Source organism: Stegodyphus dumicola, chromosome X2 (genome assembly GCF_044657685.1).
Source record: "Stegodyphus dumicola isolate Sdum_Otavi_A_Nest chromosome X2, ASM4465768v1".
Classification (NCBI taxonomy): Eukaryota; Metazoa; Arthropoda; class Arachnida; order Araneae; family Eresidae; genus Stegodyphus; species Stegodyphus dumicola.
Window position 1 is genome coordinate 111753601 of NC_140781.1, and position 24841 is coordinate 111778441.

Here is a 24841-nt window from a genome sequence, read left to right on the forward strand (position 1 = left end):
TAAAGTATTAGGCAAAACTAAAATGTTACTTGGAATTGAATTCTTAGAGAATGAGAATGGGGTTTTTATACATCAGAAAAAATATATTGAAGAAATTTTTGAAAAATTTAAACATTTCCAGATACCAATAACATCACTTCCCATAGCTAAAGGCACTATTCTTACAAAATTAGATTGTCCATCTACAAGTGCAGAAATTGCGGAAATGCATACATTACCCTTTAGAAATCTGTTAGGATGTTTAGTTTTTGTAGCTAACAGGACAAGGCCTGATATTACATATGCAGTGAATATCTTATCACAATTTCAGCAGAATCCTGGAATTAGGCATTGGGAAGCATTGTTGAAATTGCTTGGTTATCTCAATAGTACTAAATTATATAAGTTAAACTTATCGAAGATTAAACATCTAAATTTATATTGTTATTCAGATGCTGATTATGCAAGTAATAGAGATGACCGCGTGTCCATGGGAGGATTTATATTATATTTAGATGAAGTACCGGTAATCTGGAAATTTGTTAAGCAAAAGTGTGTAAGTTTATTAACCATGGAAGCGGAGTATATCGCCTTACCTGAAGCAGCGAAGGAATTAATGTGGACGAAAAATGTCTTACAAGATGAAATTTTAAAGTTTAATTTAAGAGAGTGTAAACTATTTTGTGATAACAAGTCTGCCATTGATTTTTCTAGATCGCCGATAGAAAATCGCCAAACTAAGCACATAGACGAAAATATCACTTTGGTAGAAGACTAGTAAATTGATGGAGTGTTTGACCTTGAATTTATCACCAGTAAATTAAATACTGCCGACTTATTTACAAAAGCAGCGACTGCTGTTAATTTAAGAAAGTTTTGTTTAGATGTTTTCAGTATTTAAAGACAATAAATGTTTTCGTATAATAGAATTGGACTATGAACTTCTGTGTAAGTTTTTTTTTGTATTTGTATGGGGAAAAGAGGGTCGTTTGTTGGCTTTAGTTTTCCACATGCAAATTTTGATCAGAGGTCAATCGGCGGTAAGCTAACGTGGTTGCCGCTGATTGGCTGATGACGTTAAGATCAGCGGGTTGGCTGAGCATTATATATATGTACGCCGGTATCGGCGAATGTCTTGTTCTCTTGTGTGATTATCAGTTAGCATTATGCTAGTTTTTCTTTCATTTAATGATTTTAAATGTAAAGGCTACAGTGTTAGCTTATTTTATTTTATTTACGGAATAAAGCATGAATTTTATTTAGATTAGTCTTAGCTTTATTTAAGGGAAGCAAAATATGCTTTGCCTTTATCACCACTGCCAACATAATGGACGGTATAAGCTAAGCTAAAATTATCTAATTATCTATTTCAGTTAGTGTTGCAGATTGCGTTGTTCCTTAATCTTCAAATTGGATCCGGCTTATTATTTTTTGCACAGAGAGCAATTTTATAAAAGTAAGTTTGAACTTTCGATTATGTCAAATAGAATTTCCGATTCTGGAGCTGCCAAAGGATCTATCTACAAAGCAAAAGCATGTTTCGATGTCCATCAAACAAAAAGTTGAATTGCTGCAAAAAGTGGAATTGCTGCAAAAAGTGGATAAAGGCATATCCTTTGTTTTTCTAACCATTCCGAAATCTGTTTATCAATTTCACGCTACTCTGCAAGGGGGGGGGGGAACGTTGTGGCGCGCAATGAACTGGAAGTTGACCTGTCAGCATTATCCTTATCTTCAGGGCAGATGTTTTTATTTTATTCGGCTTATAATTGCTTACTAAATGTAGTATTTCATCTCGATGTACTCCGTCTTTGATATGATTTAAATCAAATTCCTCATCATTATAAATATCACAAATACACATCAAATAATTTTCTGGTTGCAATTTTCTAATTTCGACTATGCATAATGTATGCTTTACGTATGCGCACGTTGAAAGAAATGTTTAATAAAGTAAACAAATAAATATTAAGCTTTTTTTTGTAAATTTTGATACCCTTTAGATCATAATTGCTCTTTATTTCATAAACTACGGTTTCATATTTTTAATTTTATAATTTCTGCATGTCATCTTACCAGATTTAAATTGATGATCTATAATCCGGAAAAACCGATAATCCGGAATTGCCGAAGTCCCGACGAGTCCGGATTAAAGACTTTTGACTGTATATCAATATTGTTACTTATTCAGGGATGAACGGTTTAAGTTAGAATTTATTTCTGAAATATGTAGAGTGACATAGAAATATGGTTACATGTTTGAAGTAAATGATAAATACGTATTAAATTTAAAATTTCAAATGAGAATCATAGGCTTATTATTACTCAAGATCGTCATTTCCCTAATGATGGGTCATGAGATCAAAATGCCAGCATTGCAGATAAATTTAATGAAATTACTAACCTTGCATATCAGTAACATGAAACTATATTATCGTGTGCCAATAGCAGATGTCTAGATTTAGCAGTTTAATGTCTTCATAGATATCATATTATACTGAAATTTATCTCATATTTATTTGGTACTTATATATCATCCTGTCATCTGTGAAAATTGCTACCATTAAATTATAAAAGCTACGAAGATTTCACCAAAGTTGTGCGAATCCTTTCTGTGGAGTTCTAAGATAACTGATGGCTCTGTATTTAATAAACAGTCAGTATTCGACCTGCTTAGTTTTTGCATTTCGTAAAAAGTCTTTCGTCAATTTCTACTATTTTTTAGCTCTTCCAGTTTTAGCAGAAACTCCATTTAGAATGATACGAGTACAAACTTCCTGTAGATGGTCATTCTATTCTGTTACTTTTTCGTTGGCTACATGTAGCTGACCATGCCATACCCATTAATATGCACATTTTTTGATAGTCAGATCCAATAACTTTGAAAATAATTCACTGCTTGCTGTTCTGTAGAGTGCGAGTCCCAAATTTTAATTAATTTTTCAAAATACAAGAACAAAAATACACCAATAGTAACTACTTTATATCTTTGTTCATAAAAATAAACAGCTTATCAAGAACCAGTTGGGGTTGCATGAAAAGAAAGCAGAGATATTGGTTTGTTATGTCACACTGATCCATAATTGGATCTAAATTGTGCTGCTTGTTGGCAGTTTCATGGTCAGTGGTGTTTTTTGCAAGTACTGTTTATTTCTTATTTCAGGTCTTATTTTAATGTTATCTGCAGTACCACCAAAACTTGATTAGGCTGGACTCGAATACCACAGCAAGCTTAAGCAGTGCTTTTATATGAAAGATGCAATGCCTAGTAAATTACAGCAGGAGAAAAGTGTTAATGTCAGTGACAGCAGGAAACTACAGTAGAAAAAGTTGCTAGTGCTAATGCCATATGCCAATCAACTTTTGGTGGTGGCACTACTTTATATGCACTCTCAATGATTGTTAATTATTAGTTCAGATACAGCATACATTTTTTGTATTTATTTACTGTTAATTATAATATATAGTCTAATTATCATAGCTAAATGATTAATAAAACACAAAGTGCTTCGGTTATAACTGATGAATAGCCAAATGATGTTCAGACAGCAGCAGTTATTGCTGATGATGCTAAGCCGTTAAGTGATGTTCAGCCAATCACATTAAGAATGACACAAATGGTCGTATGAGATGTTGTCCATTACAAATACAAAAAAGAAGAAAACATTCTCGATTAGACAGTGTTTTGACGATTATATAAAATTTAGTTTCGTGAAAGGTGCTGATGAGAAATCGTTGTATGTCATTTGTTTTATGGCTTTATCAGATAAGTCCCTGAGACATTCAAAGTTGGAACAGCACTTAGAATTGAAACATTCAAACTATAGTAACAAGCCAATAGATTTCTTTATAAATAAGAAGACACTTGTTTTGAGACTTCTAAACACTTGTTTCCTTCCAAAGTAAATACAGAAACCAATCAGATGTCAAACCAGATATGAGAATAAATTTATGTTATTCTGTAGGCTTGAAAGTTCCAATTAACGAGACACAGCATCACATTTTCCATTAAACATTTATATTTTTTATATTTTTACTTCTTTCAAAATAATGGGAAAATATTAAAAATTATTAAATCACCAGTAAGCCAATAGGATTTTTTACTGGTTCATGAAGGAAAAGTATTAAATCAACCAGGTCATGAAAAAAGTTTGTGAAACTTCTGTAGACTATGCATGTCAAACTTGTAGCCCAGTAATGTAACTCTAGGTAGCATAAGTTTTAATAGTTCCTAGATTAATTTTTAAAATTTCTAATTATATATTATTAATACATTTTCCAAAGACTGGTTATTAATTGTATTGCATTGATGCACTATTTTCCCCACCAATAGCTGTGAATGTCTTAGCAGCCTTTAAAAATATGTATTATCCCAAGTACTCCCAATAAAAATTTCACAGACCAAGTTGCTTTGATTTTTACTGCTGCTGTCATTAAAATTAATTTAAACCTCATTGTTTTACCTGTGTCTGTTATATTTCATATAAAATTATTTTGCTTTTAGAAACAATAAATGAATTTCATTTCATATTGTAACATTCTAATTGTCATTTCTGTCCTCTCATGTCATGAGTCACCACAATTGCATACTGTTTTGCTCATTTGTTGCTGCATGTCGTGACATTTGTGGGGAGTTCAAATTCTTAATCTTCTTATTATTATCTGTTAATGATCACTTATCTGTTTTAGGCCTCTGCATTAATTATGTTTCTATTAAAACCAGATGGTTGAAAAAATAAACTAAAATTTGCTGACGAACATCAGAATTTAATGGAAGGTGGAAATTGGAGTATTTTTACTGTAAAATAAAAAGGTAAAATAATCCTGAGATGTAATAATGCTGTTAATATGCCAAAGCTATGTAATATTACACATGACTATGAACAACATAAATGAAAATGTGTTAATTACAAAGAATTAAGACCAAAAAGTTGAAACAGTTCAATCTGGGACTGAAAAAAACAGAAGTTCATGTTTAAGTATCACGAAAGAATTAAGTAGCAGTGCATCCAAGTTCTGCCTTGTTGGAGTTGATAGCTAAACACTCAAAACTTTTACTGAAGGTGATTTCATCAAGGCTTGTGTAATTAAATCGCCAGAAATTGTTTGCCCTGGAAGTGTGAAAGCTTTTCAAGAAATTTTTATCTTGAAATACCATTGCAGTAAGAGTTACTGAGTAGACCAGCAAATTAATGACCATATGGACATTGGGGGCATAGTTAGATGTATTTCTTTGTGCTTCTAACACAGACTTCAACATTTTTTAAGAATTATTGAAGGCATGGCACTACTGCAGGGCCAAATATATTTGTGTTTATGAACTTTTGCAAAGATAAAGTCTACCTCTGTCAAAATTGATTTCTGTAGCAGTAGATGCATCTCCTTTAGTGAATGGAAAAGCAATGTTTTCATGGCATTACTGTGAAAAAAAAAAGTGAAATTTATGACAGATCCAACATTCATGATATACATTACATCAAGAAATATGTACAGAGATAAGAAGGATGGAAAATAAGTTGACACCTATAAAATGTTATCAATTTAATAAGATATCAAGGTTTAAAGTTGTGACAGTTCTCTGCTCTCTTACGTGAATTAAAAAATGAATATTTCACTTTGTTGTACGATGCAAGGTATGTTGACTACTTTGCTGCAAGATTCTAAAGTAGTTCTGTGACTTCAAAGAAGAAATATGCCAGATTTTAATAATAAAAAATCAAGACACAATTTCGCTTTCTGATCCAATATGTTTCCAAGATTTATTCTTCATGATCAATATGACAAAATACTTATCTGATTTAAATTTAAAACTGCAGTGAAAAGATGAGATCATTCCAGACATATGTGGTCTAGTTAAAGCATTCAGATGTAAGCTATTTCTTTGTGAAGTGCATTTGAAAAATAGAGATACAATGCACTTTTCAATTTGCAACAAGTAAAATTAGGTAAAACTGCATTGTATCAAAAATTAATAGAAAAAGTTTTAAGAACTGAACTTGGAACTGAATTTGAAACCAGGTTTGCAGAAACAAGAAATCAGGAAAACAAATTTCTTTTCTTCAATTTCTTTCATAAATATACAATCAATACCTAATTATATGCAAATGGAGACAATCAAGATCTGGTGCAATTCACACTTGAAGGGCAAATTTATTGAAATTGGAGTGCCTGAATTCTACAAATATTTTCGCACTTAGGTTTGATAACATTAAAAAATTTGCATAAGACATTGCCTCGATGTTGAGAAGTAGTTATCAGGGCAAGAAGCAGTTATTTACGTTTATCAAAGGGAATGAGTCTCCTGTCAGATCCAGAATTATTAACATTCATCTTGGTCAGTTTTAAAAGTAATTGCTGAGGACAAGATCTCAGAGTAGAAAAGATATTCAGTATCAGGATGAAAACATTAATTTTAGCATTATACTTCATCTTTTATATTTTAGAAACAAAACTGCATTTCCATTAAAATTTAATTTTTTGGCCCATGTAGGTGTAGACCTCGTTTATTGGGCTCTTGTTATCCTTCTTGACATGCATGCACTAGATGGTATTGAACATTCAACAGCATTTTACGATTGCACCATGGCTGTTTCCATTTTCAGTTGTTACTCATGTTGCAACTGCAGTGGTTGCACCTGATCATTGTCCATAATGATTGTGAAGTTGTGATATGGCCAGACAGGATTTTGAAGCTGCATTTTTGCCCATGAGAAAGTGAAAATGACTGCTTTATAACATCAGACATCTGAAACAGAAAGTATCCTGAAAGGGCTCACAATAGTACTGATGCAGGAACATTGGCAAAGATTGTAAGCATTCAAAATAACAGGCATTTTGAAGCAGTGAAAAAAATGAGTCTGGCTAGTATTGTTATGTACTGTGTTTGAGTTTGAAGACTTGATTTTGCAAATGCACTGCCTCATTTTCTCTAGCCATAATACTGTTGTCACATGATGCAATCAAACATGTAACCATATACCCTTTGGGTAAGTCAAATACACACACTCATGCATACAAAATCAAATTGTTTAATGCGTATTGAAAGAAATATTCCATTAAACAAAAGAAGTATTGACGAACTTTTTTTTTATAAATTTTAATTCCCATAATGTCATAAATTGCTTCATTATTTCAAAAAAGCTACTTTCACATTTATAAGTTTATTATTTCAACAAATCATCTTGCTAAATTAAAATGAGTGACCTAAAATCTAGAAATTTGCAATTCCAGATTTCTGACTTTGTACTGCATCTCTCTCTACATACATATGTTGACTTAGGCACATTTTAATGATCAAAGGTAATATAGGTAAACAAGAAAATTAAGCAATACTGTTCATAAATATATCTCAAATACCCTATTAATCTTGAAGGTGCCCTCCATTATTATATATTCTTGCAAGCATGCATCAAATTGCTGTTTTCATGCTTCTGTAGATATCCATTAACAGAGCCTGATTACTGCCTAGAACCGTAGGTACAATGATTTTTATTGTAGATGACTCTGGGGTCCCCTGAAGCCCTAAAATTGCCCTATGACTTGTTCTTGCAACCCTGATTTCTTATAAAAAAAGTAAGCTTGAAGGTCTCCTAAAAGACATCTGTGCCTAGGGCTCTGTGCTTTTTAAACACTGCATCTGTGCTTTCTAAACACTGCATTGAAACTGATAAGGAATAGCCCTCTCTGCTACCTTTCTCTTCCCTGCCAACTGGTGGCAAGCTAATACACTATTGAATATTGAAATGCTGAATTTTTCGGTTGGCCATAGAAAGAAATACTGCATTTTGAAAAAGATTAAGGATTATCAACTTGTTTTTGATTCATTAATGTGCTAATTTTCCATAATTTTTACACTTACTTCCAGGATTAATTACCTAGCATGTAAGCTTTCTCAGTTAGGTAGCTTATCACAATTTATAGATATTCTAAGTTTATTCTCCTTAAATAATTAATTCAAGTGCATTTGTTATTTATTATATTTTAATAAGTTTATTCTCTTTTATATTTGCATTAATTTCATAGCATTTTGCACAACTTTAAGTTTTATCTTTGTTGCCTTCTAAATTATATATACTCTTGTTTGTGCAAAATAAGAGCATGAGGGAATCATTGAAATTTAATGGTATTTAAATTTATGATTGATAGTTTGTGATTAATGGTTAAATTAATGCTTAAAATTTATGATTGCTACTTATTATGATAATGAGGTTTTATTAATTTTCATAAAGTCTGGATGAACTTCCTTGTTGCATACTAAGTAATATACAAGGCATTTGTACATTATAGAGCTAATCATTCTACAGCAGTGATTCTCAACTTTTTTAGACCCATGTACCCTTTTCATTCTTGCTAAAAGATCATTCAACACCTTCCTTTCAAAAATTCGAAAAATACATGTATAAATTCATTTAAATTTGTATTACTTTTAACTTGTATTATAAACTAAACAGCAAAAAGTATTGAAAATGTTGATAAATACCAAAGTTTGAATAAAAGAAAAAAGTAAAAAACTATAATTAAATACTTATACAGATGAGTAAAGTGTTGAATGCATTTCCCCCCTGAAGCTACGGATTCCCCCCTACCCGATGAGAACCCCTAGGGTGAAGTCTTCTTATAGCATAAGAATATCAAAATGGGGTAAAATTCAATTCTAAGCAGTTTAAAACTAATAAGTAGGATCAAGATGCAAGAGAGAAATGCCAACATGGAAAATAAAGCAGGCAAATCAACAACCTTGTATTCGGCATAGATTCTGTAAAATCCTAATCGATTTTGAGGGTGAAATGGATCCCCCTTCATCAGGAGAAGCAGGAAGGCGGAATTTTTTGCTCCTGATGAAGGGGGACCCGTTTTGCCCTCGAAATCAATTGGGATTTTACAAAATGTACGCCGAATACAAGATTGCAATTTGCCTGCTTTAATAAATAGGATTTAATGTTTTTGATGTAAAATATGTAAATTAACAAAGGGCAATATGCACCCCCTAAAAATTTCCTTATGCTAAAAATTTATGAAAACAAAAGGGGGCATTAATTTGCTGATTTTCTAATTGAAGGTAGTCTTTTTATATTACTTCATCTTCTAATTTCTCTCTCATCAGAAGAGATCATGCATACTTATTTTGATAGCTTATTTGTTGTTTAGCCCTGTTATTCACTAACCAGTAGATGGACATGTATTGTAATGGTCAGGCTAGTGATATTGATGCAAGATGGTTGAATGTGAGTACTTATTATTCACAATTGTTAAAAGTGCACTCAAGGAAGTGATAAGGTGTGTCAATTAATTGATCTAGATATGAAGTATATTGGAGGACTATGGAGAGTCAGATAAGGCACTGCTGCTAACCTCTGACTCAAGCCTCAAGTCCCATATGAAATCTCATTTTCCAAAATAGTCCTTGAAAACGAAGGATTACAAAACAGACACTTAAATTCCTTTAGAGCTCCAGGCGTATTGCTTCAGCAATGCTTCCGCTTCTGTAATTCTACATAATATTGAAGAGAAATTGTTGCTGTACAATTCTTAGCCTTCTTTCCTGCCATTCCTTTTACATTTTTGAATATCAGGTGGTTGTTTGCATTCATGTCATCTTTTCTTCATCCTTGCCATTGTGAAATTGAAATTCCTCTCCAAGGTAAGAAATATGATGTATTAAATTTTGTAAACTGTAAATTAACTGAAGAATAAAAACTTCATTTTTTTAAAAAGTACTTGGACTTCATATCATTTGGCAATGGAAGTATAAATAAAAAAATTAAATGCATATTATTATTTGAATACCCTCAACTAGTTTATTCTCAAATAAAAGATGGAGTATATTGAAAATAGTGCATAATTGCCAAGGAATATGCAGGCTAATCAAAGAGCCAAACTTTAGGACAATTAGTGAACAAGCCTTTTCACTATTGAAGAAAATCTAACAAAAACATTCATGAGACCACCAAGCGAAAAAATATTATAAGTATTCCTTATTATCAGCTGATACTTTAAAATGTAAACTTCTCGGCCACAAGCAATCTATAGTTTTGCGACTGATATTGCCATTGTTCATAAATGTAAAGAAAATTGAAGGAGTTAAAACTTATTTCTATAATAAAAAATGGTGATCTTCTGTTGGAAAAATAGTCTTCCATTTAAGAAGTCATCATAATTCCAGGCAAATTGATGAAGGTATTCAATCTCATCAGAATGAAGGAAATGTTGAAGTCTCAAGAGAAGCAACACAGAAGATTCTTATAGTCGTATATTGAATGTTTTATTTTGTACTGAAACTTTTTCTAACTTAGAAGGCTTAGACATTCTTATTATCACAAATTATTCACAAAACATTTTCTTTATATAAAAATGTTTCATTATTATGGATACATACGAAATAAAAACGCAATTACAAAACTAATAACATTTAGTATCGAAATGCAACAAGAAACTTTCGCCAACAACTGCAGATTTCAAACAGATGCTGTAGATGACATACAAGAATCATTTAGAATCTTGCAACAATTATTTAATCTGTTTTACCAAAAATAAAAAATGAAATCATTAATGCTTCCAATAAAAATTATTTTTGTCAAACTCATTGAAAAAGGCAAATGCAAATAATTACTTTTCGGTTACAGCTGACACAACTATAGATATTTCTTCACAAGAGCAAGTGTCTATTTGTGTGAAATATTTGGAAGAACTTGGGGAAAAAAACTATATTTTAATAGAAAATGTTGTTATTTTCTTACTTGTAGTTTACCAAGAGATTGGGCTAATGCCATTATAAATAATTCAATATCATTTGGCTTATATTTGAAATATATGAGAGGTCAGAGCTATGGTGGTGTCTTAGCCAGGTCTGGGATAGAAAGACTTCTTTTAGCACTCTAGGTTCATTTCACTTTTTATTCCCTCAATCTGGCAATTTCTGATATATGTTGCATTAAAGATATTCGTAATTGCATTTGACGCATAGAAATATGTTACTCTTTTATGAGCACTCCAAAACAGTTCTATTTTGGGAAAAAAATTACCAAATTTATGCCCAAACTTTCCCTTCATCAGTGGTTAGACAGACAGGAATCTGTTATGGTTGTGGTGAAGTGACTAAAACCATTAGTTCATGCACCAATAGAGAACATAATAGAGAAGGCATGATAAGGGACAATCTGTAGCCTTTATACTCTTGTGTAAATTGAAGTGTTCTGCTTTTGTAAGTGCATTATTAAGCATTTATCAGTGTATTTAAGAGATTTTTCATAGTGTGTGCAAACTTTTAAAAATCTTAAACATTCCCAGTTACATGCATACTGTGGAAAGCACATTTTTTACACTAAATTACCCTAAGAAATGATTTATGATATGGTACATAAATGCATTTAAATGAATGATCTATTGCACATATATGTATATGTAAAAGAAGTTTTATTCCTTTAAAAGCAAGTGCCAAATGAACATAAATATGTGTATGCAGTTATCTACATACATGACAATTTTGCGCTTTTTGATGGTAATAAAGAAGATCCCAGATTTAATCCATTATAAATTAATTCGATCCTGCTATCCAGTTCACATTTGAAACAATCTGACAATACCCATTCTTTCCATGATATTCATGTAGAATCTGATTTCAGCATTACTGAAACCCTTATCCGTCTGTTTCCTGCTCCATGCTAAAAAATGTCACCTGGCTAAGGAAAAAATGGCTTTTTTTAAAAAAAATATTTTGTGATTTTAAAGTTTGTTTCTCAGTAAGTTGCCATTGACCGAAGATTTTCTCCCATGGTTATTAATAAAACATGTAAAAAATTTTCATCTTGCCATCAAAGACAGTCCACTGTTTGCCATGCTTTTATTTCATCCTTCTGTCAGCTATAAAACTATGGGTTCTCCAGAAGTTCAAGTTTCAAGTCATTTTCTTGCCTATCACTAAAATCCATGGTTCGATTCTTAACGATTTCATTTCTGACTTTAATCCATGATGAATGGATAGCTTATCATGTCAGTGTGGTTTAAGATTCATTGGCCAACTAAAAGAGCATTAAAGTTTCATATCAAAGAACATGAATCTGATGTCTGAAAAGGTGAAATTAACATTTCTTGGACAGGTAATCATCGTTGGAAATGTAATCATAATTTTGACTTTGAGTCTACAGAAATTATCTAGAAAGCTTCTTTAATTGGTGAATTGGATTTTCTTTTAGCTTTTCACATTCACAAAGATTTATCTTGTTTATTTAATGACTTTAATCCAGTCCTTCTTAACCCTTTTAAAATTCTATTAATTTTTTAATTTTCATTACTATTTTTGCTGACAGATGGCACTACCTTCTCGTTCGCTTTAGCCCCGTTGGGTATAAAGGAAAGCATGGCTCTCCCTCTCTGTTGCTTCACTACAGCAATCCTGCCCAGCCTGTTTCAAACATTTCACCTCTTCAAGCACTGAATGGAGCATCTAATTCTAAACAGCTGGACACACAATGCAAAATTGCATACTAATCACGGCGTAAGCGGAACTTGGAACCTTTGTTGCGTGATCGCCTAATTAGGAGTAAGCATCTCCAGTGACACTCCTGTGAAGAAAACCATGGATTGGAACCTTTTCTGAAATCTCGCTTTTGCCTCTTGCCTCAACATTTCCAGTCTCAGTACTAATGAAGATATTGATGAAGCAATTAATCACATTACTAGCAATCTTCACAATTTTCTTGAAAACTCTACTACCACCTGTTATGCGGATCATTATCACGGTCAGCTCCCACTGCACATCAGGAATATTATTAAAGAATGCAACAGGCTGAATAAAAATTTTAATTGCACCTGGAATCCAGATGTGAAAGCCAAAATCAATCAACTTTATCACAAAATTAAATATCTCATCAGCGAACATTGATCAAATCTCCGGCAGAATAAGATCGACCAACTCAACTTTGGCATTACGTTCATACGCTGAAAACAAGCAGGCCCTACTCTTAACCAATCAGGAGCAAGCATTCCACTGCCTACACTGGTGATGAAAAAGCTAATGTTGTTGCTGCTTTTTTCCAAGATCAATTTAGACCAGGTATTTTTCTCACAAATCCTGCCTCTGATCAAGGAATTATGAAATTTGTCAACGAATGGATCATCTCCTCTCCGTCTCCCAAAAATATCATGAAGTTTACTTCTCTTGCCGAAATTAAGGACATTATCAAGCACTCTCCTTCCTGTGAAGCTCCAGGTCAAGATGGCTTCACCAATCAAATGTTTAAGCATCTTCCTCATAAGTACTTTATTACATCATGCAGCATTTTCAGTGCCTGTATATGGAACTGCTACTTTCCCATTTCATGGAAGCAAGCATCCATTTTCATGATTCTTAAACCTCTCAAGTCTAAGAATTCTCCTTCTAGCTATCATCCCATCCATCTCCTTTATACATTGGCAAAACTTCTTGAAAGAATTATCCATCACAGACTTCAACAATACTTGCATGCCACCAGTGATGTCCAATATGGCTTCCGTAAGGGACTTTCAACTACGAAGCAGTTAACCAGGATTTGTGAATTTGTGGGTGTTTGATTGCATAGCAAGCTTAGTCTCGTGGTCCTAATGCTAAATGTGGCCAAAGCTTTTAACCGCATCTGCATGAGGGACTCATCTACAAGTGTATTAGAATGAATCTTCCATATGAGCTGATCCTGATACTCAGTCCTTCCTGGATAACAAGACTTTTATCATACAACACGGCAACTCCTATTCCTCTCCCAAGGTAATCTCAGTGAGAATTCCACAAGGAAGTATTTTAGGACCTATTTTATATATATTATATCTATGCTAAAATGACTTCCTCAGTCTAAAAGATGACCACAATACGTTTCTTACATGTTACACCGATGGTACAGCAATTCTAGCCAAATCTAGGCTCCCTAATTGTGCCATCTCCTGGTTTCAGAATAAGATCTCTGTGATTGAAGAATGGTGTTGTAAGTGGAAGGTTAACATAAATCCAGCCAAATCCGATGTGCTCCTCATCAGGAAATTTAAAAGATTTGACCCCATCACCTCCTGTATCACTCTCTTCAATACCGACATCCCGATGGTGCACACTTCCAAATATCTGGGTGTTGCACTAAACTCTGCCTTCACATGGGCAAACCATATCAGGTTAAAGGAAATGTGCTACAAATCTTGATCAAGCTAAATTCCCTCCTTTCAAGCACCTCTAGACTCAGTTTACAAATAAAAAAAATTTACACGTCCATCATTCATCCTTACCTATGCTTCTCCCACCTAAGCCCATGCCACAGCTAATGACATTAGACATTCAAAATAAATTTCTAAGCATCATTACTGGAGCCCCATACTTTATCAGAAAAAATTCTTTGCACAGGGAATTAAAAATTGAATACATTCAAGATTACCTTAACAAACTGAATGCCTCATTTTTCAGCAAATCTGCTGCCCGCCCTGTAGCAAATTTCTTGCGGTGCCTTAATTATGAGATTCTTATGAATAAGCTTCCTATTAGCCTTTTGCAGCTCAAAAGCTTAGAATCCAAAATTACTATTTGGCTACAGTAACTCGACTTAATGAATTTCTATGATGCTGCTTAATGAATTTCTATGATGCTGCATTAGAGAATGTACAGCCAAGCAGTTATGTCATGGGACTTTCACCACAGACGTGGATGCCGAGGGTTCTATCTTGGACGATTTTCAAAAATTATTTTTCCTGCTATTCTACTGAAATAGACTGTTTTCTACTTGTACAGTATTTGGACAAATTTTTGCATCTATTCTTATATTGTTAGTAGTATATTTTGATTTTCTATATATTTTTAACTGCCTCTGACCTACTGCAGTGCTTGTGTTGGATTTTCAACCAGTATGGACTTATTTATTCTGCCCTGGATATGAAGTTATTTATACACTGCCTTATTGTGGAATTTTGTTTCTTGTACATTTGCTGATGTATTTTATTACTGTAAATGCATTTTGTACCTTTTGGAAATTCATCCTGAATTTTTAAAAACTTCTTGGTATCCTGACTTAAGATTCGAAGATGCATCACGTGCTGTCCAAGTTTTCTGATTCTCCAGCCAAAGATCCTGCCCTCGATATGTTTTCTCTCACCAGCTCAGAAATTGTCACCTCTCTGACCAGTAGATGTCACTACCTCCAGAACTTACCAGATGTTGCATTCCACACAGGATAATGTTGCCTCATTTTCTTCTATATTGTGACCCTTTCTTAGGTTCAATTTTGTCATGCCCCTCCTGGGAACCCTTGAGGTGCAGGGAAGAGCTAATTTTTTATCTGTATGCCAGCCTAAATACCAGCACCCAAGTCCTTTGTCGCAAATTGTTTTCGCGTCTGATGATGAGGGAGATGTACCTCTTTGCCCTCAAAATCGATAGAGTTTTTGACTAAATCTAAGCCAAACACAAGACTGTTTGCTTTGTTAATTTTGCATTTTACCTTGTTTCTCTTCTATTTTGATTTATGTATGATTTGATGTAGGAACACTGCATTCTGAAATGTCTTTGGCCTGATATTTTAATGTATTTCTGTATTTTATTAAATCTTCATTATGAATAACATAATGCACATGCAACTGAATGAATATCATGTATAACCAGATGTATATATATAACCTTTGTTAACCTGATGTAACTGGAGATGTATGCTTTTTAGATGAATTCAGTTTTTAAATGGCAAAATCATAAACAAGAAAAAATTGTAAAATGGTAGTTCAGGTATTGGGAGCTGCATTCTTCATCATAAAATTGAATTTTAGGCACTTCATTGCCTGAAATAACTGTTACATTGGAGTGGAAATCTGAAGGTCTGTTTCAGAATTGAAGATAAGCACTTTTGATCTGTTTGAGGTAAATTAATTTGTTTTCTTTTGCGTGAAAAATACCAGATTTTATGTCCATGTTTTCTAGAAATTAGCATTTTTATTGTATGCCTATCATTAGTAGTTATGAACTCAGGCATTAGTAAGTCAAGAACATCTGCATAAAAAATAGTCATTTTATGAACATAGAATTTTTTTTTTCAATTAGTAATGTTGGTACAAGATTATCACTTTAATTAATAATTAAAATTTTTATAGTTAAATACTGCAAAATGCTACACCATGTTCAGAATAAAATTCGTGTTTTCATTGTTTGTTTCTCAGCAACACATTGAGTCAAGAACTACTATCACACTGTACACTTGACCTTGGTACCGGTAGATTTTCAATGAAATGGTTTAAAACCTTGAATATTCCTGAACAACATGTCTTTCTAAATACTTCCTACTGCCACTACTCTATGGTGGTGGTAGCAGTCTCCTAGATACATTCCATTCTGCTATAAGTGATTATCTGCATTCTTACTGTAGTTTCATTTGCTGAAGGTATCCTGTTGTGTTTTATGATGGGTTAAGCAAGTATATTTTACATGCTAGTCTATTTGTTTATTACCAATAATGCGTAAAATTTCTCAGTGGAAATTTGAAGTAAATATTTCCCTTTCCTCCTGATAATTTGTATTCAATCCATATTAGATTCGACTGGTTCATTCTGGTTTTTATAAATTTTTGAAGTCTTTTACGAGGATTCAGTTCTTTCTAGATAATAGAACAACTTTGTCATTTTCTTCTTCAAGTATAACTTAGATTTTGCCATATTAAAAGCTGCTTTTTATTTGATAATGATGTGAAAAATTTTCAGCACCATGACAAAGACTTGCGTCATTAAAATTGGATAATCCGAGGATATCTGAACTCTCACAGACAGGAGAATTGACGGAGAGGGACGTTACCGGACAGCCTCTTTTGCATAGATTCATCATTTAGACACTTGCATCTTGTTAATTGCTCATTTTGTTGTCAATTTAGACTTTTGAGTACAATATGTTATAATAATACTCACAGAAATTAGTATAAATTAACCAAAAAATGTATATGATATTAAATATAAAAAAATTGAAAAAGTAAGAAATAAAGTTAGAAAAGAGTAAAAATTTGGATATTAAAAATCGTTCATTTAATACAAAAGCAATATAAGGCTAGTCATCACTGGAAAATGCAGTTTTGCCGTAGACTATTTTTGATTATGAAACTCGTTATGAATAGAAGTTGTGATTTAATATTTTTTTCCAACTATCTAAACAAGCTTATTATTTTGTATTTTTATAGGTAATGAAAATCATTTTATGAATGAAGATGAAAAATGGGGCGTATATCCTTGTTCAATGAACAGGTATGGGAATCAGTTTTTATTTAAATATAAAATAGTTTTATTTTATTTTTATTACATTTTTGGCTTAGTATAGTTTTCTTCTCATCAGAGAAACCAAGCTGTTTAAGATTCTGAAAAATTCTTTTGGAGGAAATGCAAAATCAAAAATTATTTTTACTGTCACCCCATCACTTGATTCTGAAACAGAACTAGTTTTTCTGGAGTGCTCATCTTATGCAAAAGAAATTCATAACAAGCCTGAGATAAATGAAAAGCTGATAATTAGGGATTCAATAAAGGTAAAATTTTCAGTTATTTTAAATAATATTTGAGATAGTTGTTAATCTTGACTTATTAAACTTGCACGTGATTACGGGAATCATTAAATCAAAACAAAATTTGTATAAAATATGGAATTTTGGAAATGTATTGGCCTCGTAAATTAAAAATAATAGCACATTTTGCAACAGTAAAACACATATATGCAGGAAGTATGGAAGCTGCTACTGTTAAAGGATTTTAAGGCATGAGTTACTTTCAAATTTTTAATTTCTAAGCATAATCTTATTTTTAGACTTAATCATGCTTCTCATACAATTATATATTTTCTTAAAAGTTACTTTTTTATTTAGGGAGAACAAAATCGGCTTCAGACAATGTACAATGAACATGATTTACTGATATTAGGTAGCAATTGCTAGACAAAGAGTATATATAGGGTGCATCATAAATTCGTGCCAACTTCAAAAATTCATACTAAAAGAAGTAATGCTAACAAAATTTCAGTTTGCTAGAATATTGAGGGATATTGGATGTTTTCCATGTACATATATATATATATATATATATATATATATATATATTCCAAAAGTAACTGAATGAGGGCAGCCTTGGCTGGAAATAGATCCGTTGTTTAATGTGGGCAGCAGGCTATCATTACCAGACCGATTCTTAGTGGTTAAACTTTCCTCCAAGAATGGTGAATCTATAAGTATTGCATTGCAAAAGTTTTGCATGGAAAAAGGGCTGAAGGTGCAAAAAAGCCCTATTTCATTTGTTGTGGTATTAAATTTAGTTGAGGAAAAAAGGAGTTTTGACGATTGTCCATGAAGTGGCAGACCATCCTTGAGTGCAGACTACGTCCATGTTGTACAAAGTACCATGAAAGAATTGGCAGCCAAGACATCAGCAGAAAGTAGCAGTGCTTGTGAAGCTGGGAGAATAACGGGGATTCCAGAATCACCAGTTCAGTGTATTCTGTATGGAATCTTGAAACTGTATTTATACAAAATACAGGCACTTCACCAATTATTACCGGCAGATGCTGATGAAATACTGTTTAACCACACTAGCGAGAGCAGTTTAGCTGAGTCCCAAGAGGGTTCATTTTAATTAATAGGGTGTAGGTGAAAAGCACAGGTATTTTTCCCTCTCATCAGATTTTAGTCAGAGCAGTCATTTAGTGTTTTTTCTAGAACTGTTGAGCATTGCTTTCCGATTTTAATTTTTACTGTGAATTATAGTGTTTCAGGGAGCTCCAGAAATAAGCCTATCTGCAGCAGTTTTAAGCAATTGGTGCATAATGTGATTAAAGTTTATGATGAAAAATCACAGTTATGAAGTCTCACCAACCCAGTTCCACAGCCAACATGTAAAGCGAGTAGTATCACTAGCGTTTGTATTGACAACATAAACAGAGTTGGTAAAGAATCTTAAAGTATAAAGAAATGTTAAATTCTCTTTGACTAAAAAAAAGAACAAAAAGAGAAAAACTGTTATAAGTACAGGTTTGGATAATTTTGATTTGGATGTTCCGAGACAAGCATTTCAAAACTTTTTTGTCAAAGAAAAGAAAGTACCAACTATAGCCAAACTGCTTCCTGTATTAAACAATCAGTTTTCCTTGGCAAAGCAAAATCCTGAGAAAGATTCTCTGAAAAATTGGTTTCAACTGGAAGAAAACTTAAATAAAAGAAGCATTTTACTACAAAGATCTGATGTTTTCTTAAGAACACTATATTTGTGAAACATTAAATGTTACAGAGGAACTGCATACACAAAGTGTGGGTGGATATCAGTTTAACGTTTAGAAAATGCTGGTAATGAAATGAAATCGGTGGAATTTTAGAAACAGGGAATGCCTCGTTACATAATAATTTTATGTGCTGGTAGTCAGATGGTTTTCATTCCCAATACTAGATTAATATATAAAGGGAACTCTAGCACTGGCTATTATTGCAGACAAATGAATTCTTCTATATTTGAAAAATGGGCAAACGAAAAGCTCATTCCGAACATACCACTGAATGCCATGATAATCGTTGATAAAGCACCTTATCATTCAGTTTAGCTTAATAAAGCTCCCAGTGCTTTCTCCCAAAAAGGAATGTTTAGTACAGTGGCTGATAAAAAACATTCCTTTTTGTCCGAATTTGCAAAAAGTGGAGTTGCTGGATTTAGTGAAAAAAAGTGCTCCCAAAGCTAAAACTTTTACATTTGATTCTATAATCGAAGGACAGATCCATACAGTTCTCCCACTCTCACTAAAACAGTAAGCTAAAAAGGGAGCTTTAAAGCTAAAACTTTTAAATTTGATTCTATAACTGAAGGACACTGCCATACAGTTCTGCCATTTCACTGTGATATTACGTATGGGCTGAAGTAGAAAATTACGTCAAAGTCGGATCATGGCTGCAGATATAAGCATGTCAAATTTGTGTTTCACGAACGAAGCTACTGAAGGTGTTTTGGTGATCAGCTGGAAGAAGCTTCATGAAGGATTTAGAAAGTGAATATCAGAGGAAAGATGGTTTTATAAAAGAATTATGTGAACGATTAAATTTTACTGTTGGCGTCAATTTGGGGTCTGAATTCTGTTTGAGTTCGGAGGAACCTTAATTCTGTGTCTCCAAAATAAATGTAAAGGGGGGTTATGGCATGTCTAATTAAAATAAATAATTTTTATGCGACCTCTTCTCATTAAATAGTTTTATTTTATGTATAGATCACTTGATTATATTAAGAAAAATGTGTTTTATTAAAGCATATTTAACAGGTAAAAGTTTTCAAAGCTTGAAAATAAATATTTAAAAGTAATTAAAATGTATTTGTGAAGTATTATGTATTAAAATATGTATAAATTGAGGATGAAATATATTAAAATGTATAGTTTTCTATTACAGTTCTTATACTGGTTTTTCTTTGAAATATTACAATCTTATGTCTTTATGTATTTTAATTCTGTAATTTTAAAATTTGATCATACATCAATTTAAAATGCATAAAGTGCAGACAACAATTTTCTGTTGTGAAGCACTTGAACGATAACAGCATGAAATGGAAGAAACTTTTAAATCTATTGAGCTGCTGCATTCACCCCTTGTTCATTTATGCAGCAAAATAAACTATTACACTACCAGCGTATCACAAACTCTAGAGACTTAATAAACAGTATTCATTATTGCTGAAAATAAGTTTCTGTCTTAAAATCACTCATCTAAATAACAAAGCAGTCTTTTAAATAAGTCTGCTTACTACACGCACATATTTTTGCCAATTCTGCAAATTGTTTGTTGCCACTTCCTAAAAACAAAACTAACAATAATTATTAGTGGCTAAACAACATTAAGTTAGTAAAATTTGATGAAAGTATGTATAAAATACAAACTACATATCATATGAATTCAATATCCCTACATCACTGATATATATGGCCAAATTTGAAATTTATAGTGGGACAGTACAAAACATTGCTACATGGGCTCTGGCACAAATGAAATGTGACTTACTATGATTTTTGAACATCATGTGAACAGATGAAGCCCATGTTTTATTGTGTGGTTACGTCAATACACGAAACAGTTGCATTTGGGTGATGTCAAACCCTCATGACTACTTGACCAAGCTACTGCTGTCTCCTCAAATGACTGCTTGTTGTGGTTTCATTCTAGGCCCTTTTCTTTTTGAAAGAGCATTGTCCTATAGCTGACTGAAAAACCTGTACAGTCGCTGAAGAACGGTATGTTACACTTTTGTGTGACCATGCCTGCATTGCAGGAAAGACATATGTTAAATGTCATTATCTTCATGCAGTATGGTGCCCCGCCCCCATGTTACACATGAAGTCAAGACTCTCCTGTTGGAATTTTCACTGAAGACTGAGTTGAGGTTGTAAGTTTAAGTGGCCATGCATGATCACCAGATCAACCCTGCAGAATTTTGGTTTTCGAGATACTTAGTCTTGTGTGTACTGAGGCTTCCCAACCACTGAAGGAACTGAAAGATACCATTTGATGGACCGTCGGTGACATCAGTGCTGCCATGATACACTCAGCTATAATAAAAGTAGTGACATACCTCACTTGCCAAATATCTTGTGCTGGTGGTTATGTTGAACGTATACTTTAAAATAAATGCACAGTGTCATGTTATTGTGATCTGTTTCATTGTCTTTTGTGTTTAACTGGTTTGCATAAAACATTTCGGATGTGACATGCACATGCCCTTTTTTGGTTATGTGTGAAATATTTTTTTATGCATGTAAAAAAAAAATCTGCCGAACTTTCCTCTGGTCATATTCGTGCAAACCAAAAGTTTTCCCTATCGTTATTTCTTTTATTATGAATTTTAGAAGTTTGCATGAATTAATGATGTACCCTGTATGAAAACTATGTGAGTGGGTATATCATCATCATTGTGGAGGCTTTTCTGAAGGAAACTGCTAGCTATTTAGATTAATTGTGAAGGATAGCAGCAGGAGCCCCTCATATGCATCCAGCTTTTCCACCACTAATCATACCTGGCAACAAAAGTACACTATGTTGAAATGAATCACAGACTGCTCAAAAAATATACTGGCTTCCAAAAGTAAAACATGCAACAGTATAACCCACCAAAATGAAAAAGTAATGCTTTAATTAACACCTCATTGCACAGGAAGGTAACAGATGTGTTTATGCATGAACAAAAAGAAACGTTATGTACAAAAGTGATAACAATATTTAATTTTCATAAATTATATCATATCACATTTGGATCATTAATAAATTGATGTTTAAAGCTAGAAACAAACAAACCTTGCATTACTGAAGTACATGACCATCCTGGACCTTCATACAAACTTCACAATGATTGCCTATGCTTGCAGTCAGGTGATAGATACCATCACAGATGCTTGCAAAGGCCATTCCTCAATTAGAGCAGTTTCCAACTGTCTGACACTGGCTAGAGAAGGTAAATATGCAGAGACAGCAAGTCTGAAAACATCCCAAAGATTTTCAATGGAATTATAATCATGGGAATAGGAATATGCTGGCTATTCCATACAAGAAATGCCCTTACTTTCTAAGTATTCATTAATCACATTGAGATGATGGAAACATTATCAATATAGAGGAAATTGAGATCAGTTGTTGCAATGTAGTCTCTCAATGGGGTGCAAGACTTCATCCTGTTGCTGTGCAGCTGTTGCATAATTGTCTAAAGATGTGCAGTTAAGTGCAGTATTCTACAAAAATTGCAGCTCTTACCATGATGTTGCTACCTCTAAATGTATGATGTTCGGGGCTTGATTTCATTGTACTTAGATCTCTCTAGGCCCTTACACATGTGTCATCTGATTCCAGGAGAAATTTGGTTTCGTACTTGAACAGGATGTTGCAGCAATCTGAGACAGTCCAGTTGAGATGCTTACAAAACCTCTTTAATCTTGCCTCTCTGGATTCGATGCTTAGTGAAACACATATATTTGTTACTCAAGTGTCTAGTCCCTTCATTTAAAATCTTCAATGTATAGTACTGGCAGATATTGTCTTACAAAGTGGTGTTGCAACCATAGATTTAAGAGTTGTAGAGGTTTCTTGTCACTATGGCTTGACAACTATAGTAATGTACTGATCTTCAGAATGGGCGAAAGTAAGTAAAAAAGGTGATTTACTTCACAATAAAAATAAAAGTGTTGGCTTCAAAATAAAAGTGTTGGCTGTGTAGTAGAAATATGCTGTAACAAGAAAGTATCAGAATATCTAAAATTCATTTTTTGTTATTCATTTAAAACTGCAAATTACAAATACATGTTTAAGAGGAAATAAAACAACAGAAATGAAAAGAGCTCTAGACGCCACTTTTTTCTTAAATTTGAGTGCTTATCACTGGGCCATCTTAGCCTTCTGAAGATTTTAAGACTTCAAAAAATATGTATGTTGATTTTCTGTAATGGTGCATAATCTGAGTTAATTTTTTAGTCTCAGTTTGTTATACTTAAAGCAAAGCTTGAAAGCGAAGAAAAATATTCAAGCAGTGGGCTGGTAGCTAGTGATTGGATCTCTTAAGTGTTTCATAAACTCAACCAAAGACAGTTCAGTCTGTATGTGGAATATGCAAGAAATATATGTTTCTCATGAACAATATTCGTGTCTTCAGATTGTACTGTAGGACATTATGCACTAGTGGAAAAAATTAAATGAATAACTCTAAAGAGGTGCGTTATGTTAAGTAAGTGGAGTCCAATGAAAGATGGTTGGTAATTCAAGATCAGTGTTGTCACATAGTTGAATGAGATACAACTTTGCTACATAGGAATATCCAAACTATTGGCTCCTATTCTTTTGGCACGTGGGAAAAGGAGTTCAAGGTGTAGTTCTTCAAATTTTAATTTCAAAGACTGTACAAGTCTTGGATGAAATCTTCTGTTAGGGAAAGCGAAGCATGTCACTGAGAAGGTATTTAATGGATTGTGAGAAATGTTGTGCAATTGGGAGAATGGAAACAGCATGGACAAGTATGCCAAGAATCTTGAAATGATGTATCGAGGACACAAAATACAAATCAAAATGATGTATACGAATGCAGATAACTAGCTTGAAAACAGTCTCCTGCAGCTATAAAACTTGACTATATAGATATACTGGGAGTGACAAGGTGCATAAAAGATGTTTGTATGCAAAGACACCCATGATTTGTGTCCCATTAACTCAAGCAGCAAAATGCATTAGGCTGCAGTAGTGCAAGGATTGTGATTGGGGTATTACAGACTAATCTGAATTCTTTTTACTGTCAAGTCTTGTTTTATGTAGTCATTCCAGGCATGTTACAGTTTGGAGAGAGCAACAAAGAAGTGGTTTTAGTACTGAATCGAAAATGAACGGTGAAAAAAAAAATAGTTACAATTGGAATTGGGAAAAATAAGTTATCTTTGGAACTTTATAACATTGTGAACTGTGAGCAAGTTAATTCGGAACAGTAGCAAAGATACTGTAACCAGAACCTTAAAATTAAATTATACATAATAACACACATGCCTTGAAAGCCTCATGTTTCATTTTATCACAAAGCATCAGCAGTCTTGGTGCAAACATTGGTCTAGTTATTATGTTAGTAACTTGTTCTTCTGTAGTTATCTGCTGTGCAATGATTTGAATTTCTAGAAATTTCACATGTGAAAAAGTGTTTGATATAGATTGATGTATTTAATATGTTGATGCAATTCTGGATTTTGTGGCAGTCTGATTGAAATAGGAAATTTTAATTGGATTTACTAACTTAAGTAGAACTAGATTTTGGGAACAACAGCATCGTCAAATGCAATCTGTTAGTGACAGAAACGCTGACTGTTGCCAGAACTTATTAACAAAATTATATATTATTATCATTATTCGCTTCCTTT

The 24841-nt window shown here is 33.0% G+C and overlaps 1 protein-coding gene across 10 annotated transcripts in view; it reads left to right on the forward strand.

Annotated features, from left to right (window-relative positions):
* Window positions 1-24841, forward strand: part of LOC118189241 (kinesin-like protein KIF11) — a 191298-nt gene that overhangs the window by 44441 nt on the left and 122016 nt on the right. For all 10 annotated transcript variants that reach the window (XR_015038916.1, XM_035359821.2, XM_085809126.1 and 7 more), the window contains 2 exons: window positions 17136-17199; window positions 17288-17477. Coding sequence is in view for 9 of the 10 variants with exons in the window: in XM_035359821.2 (XP_035215712.1) it covers window positions 17136-17199; window positions 17288-17477 (254 nt within the window). In the remaining variant the exon portion in view is untranslated. The remainder of the gene's footprint in view (window positions 1-17135; window positions 17200-17287; window positions 17478-24841) is intronic.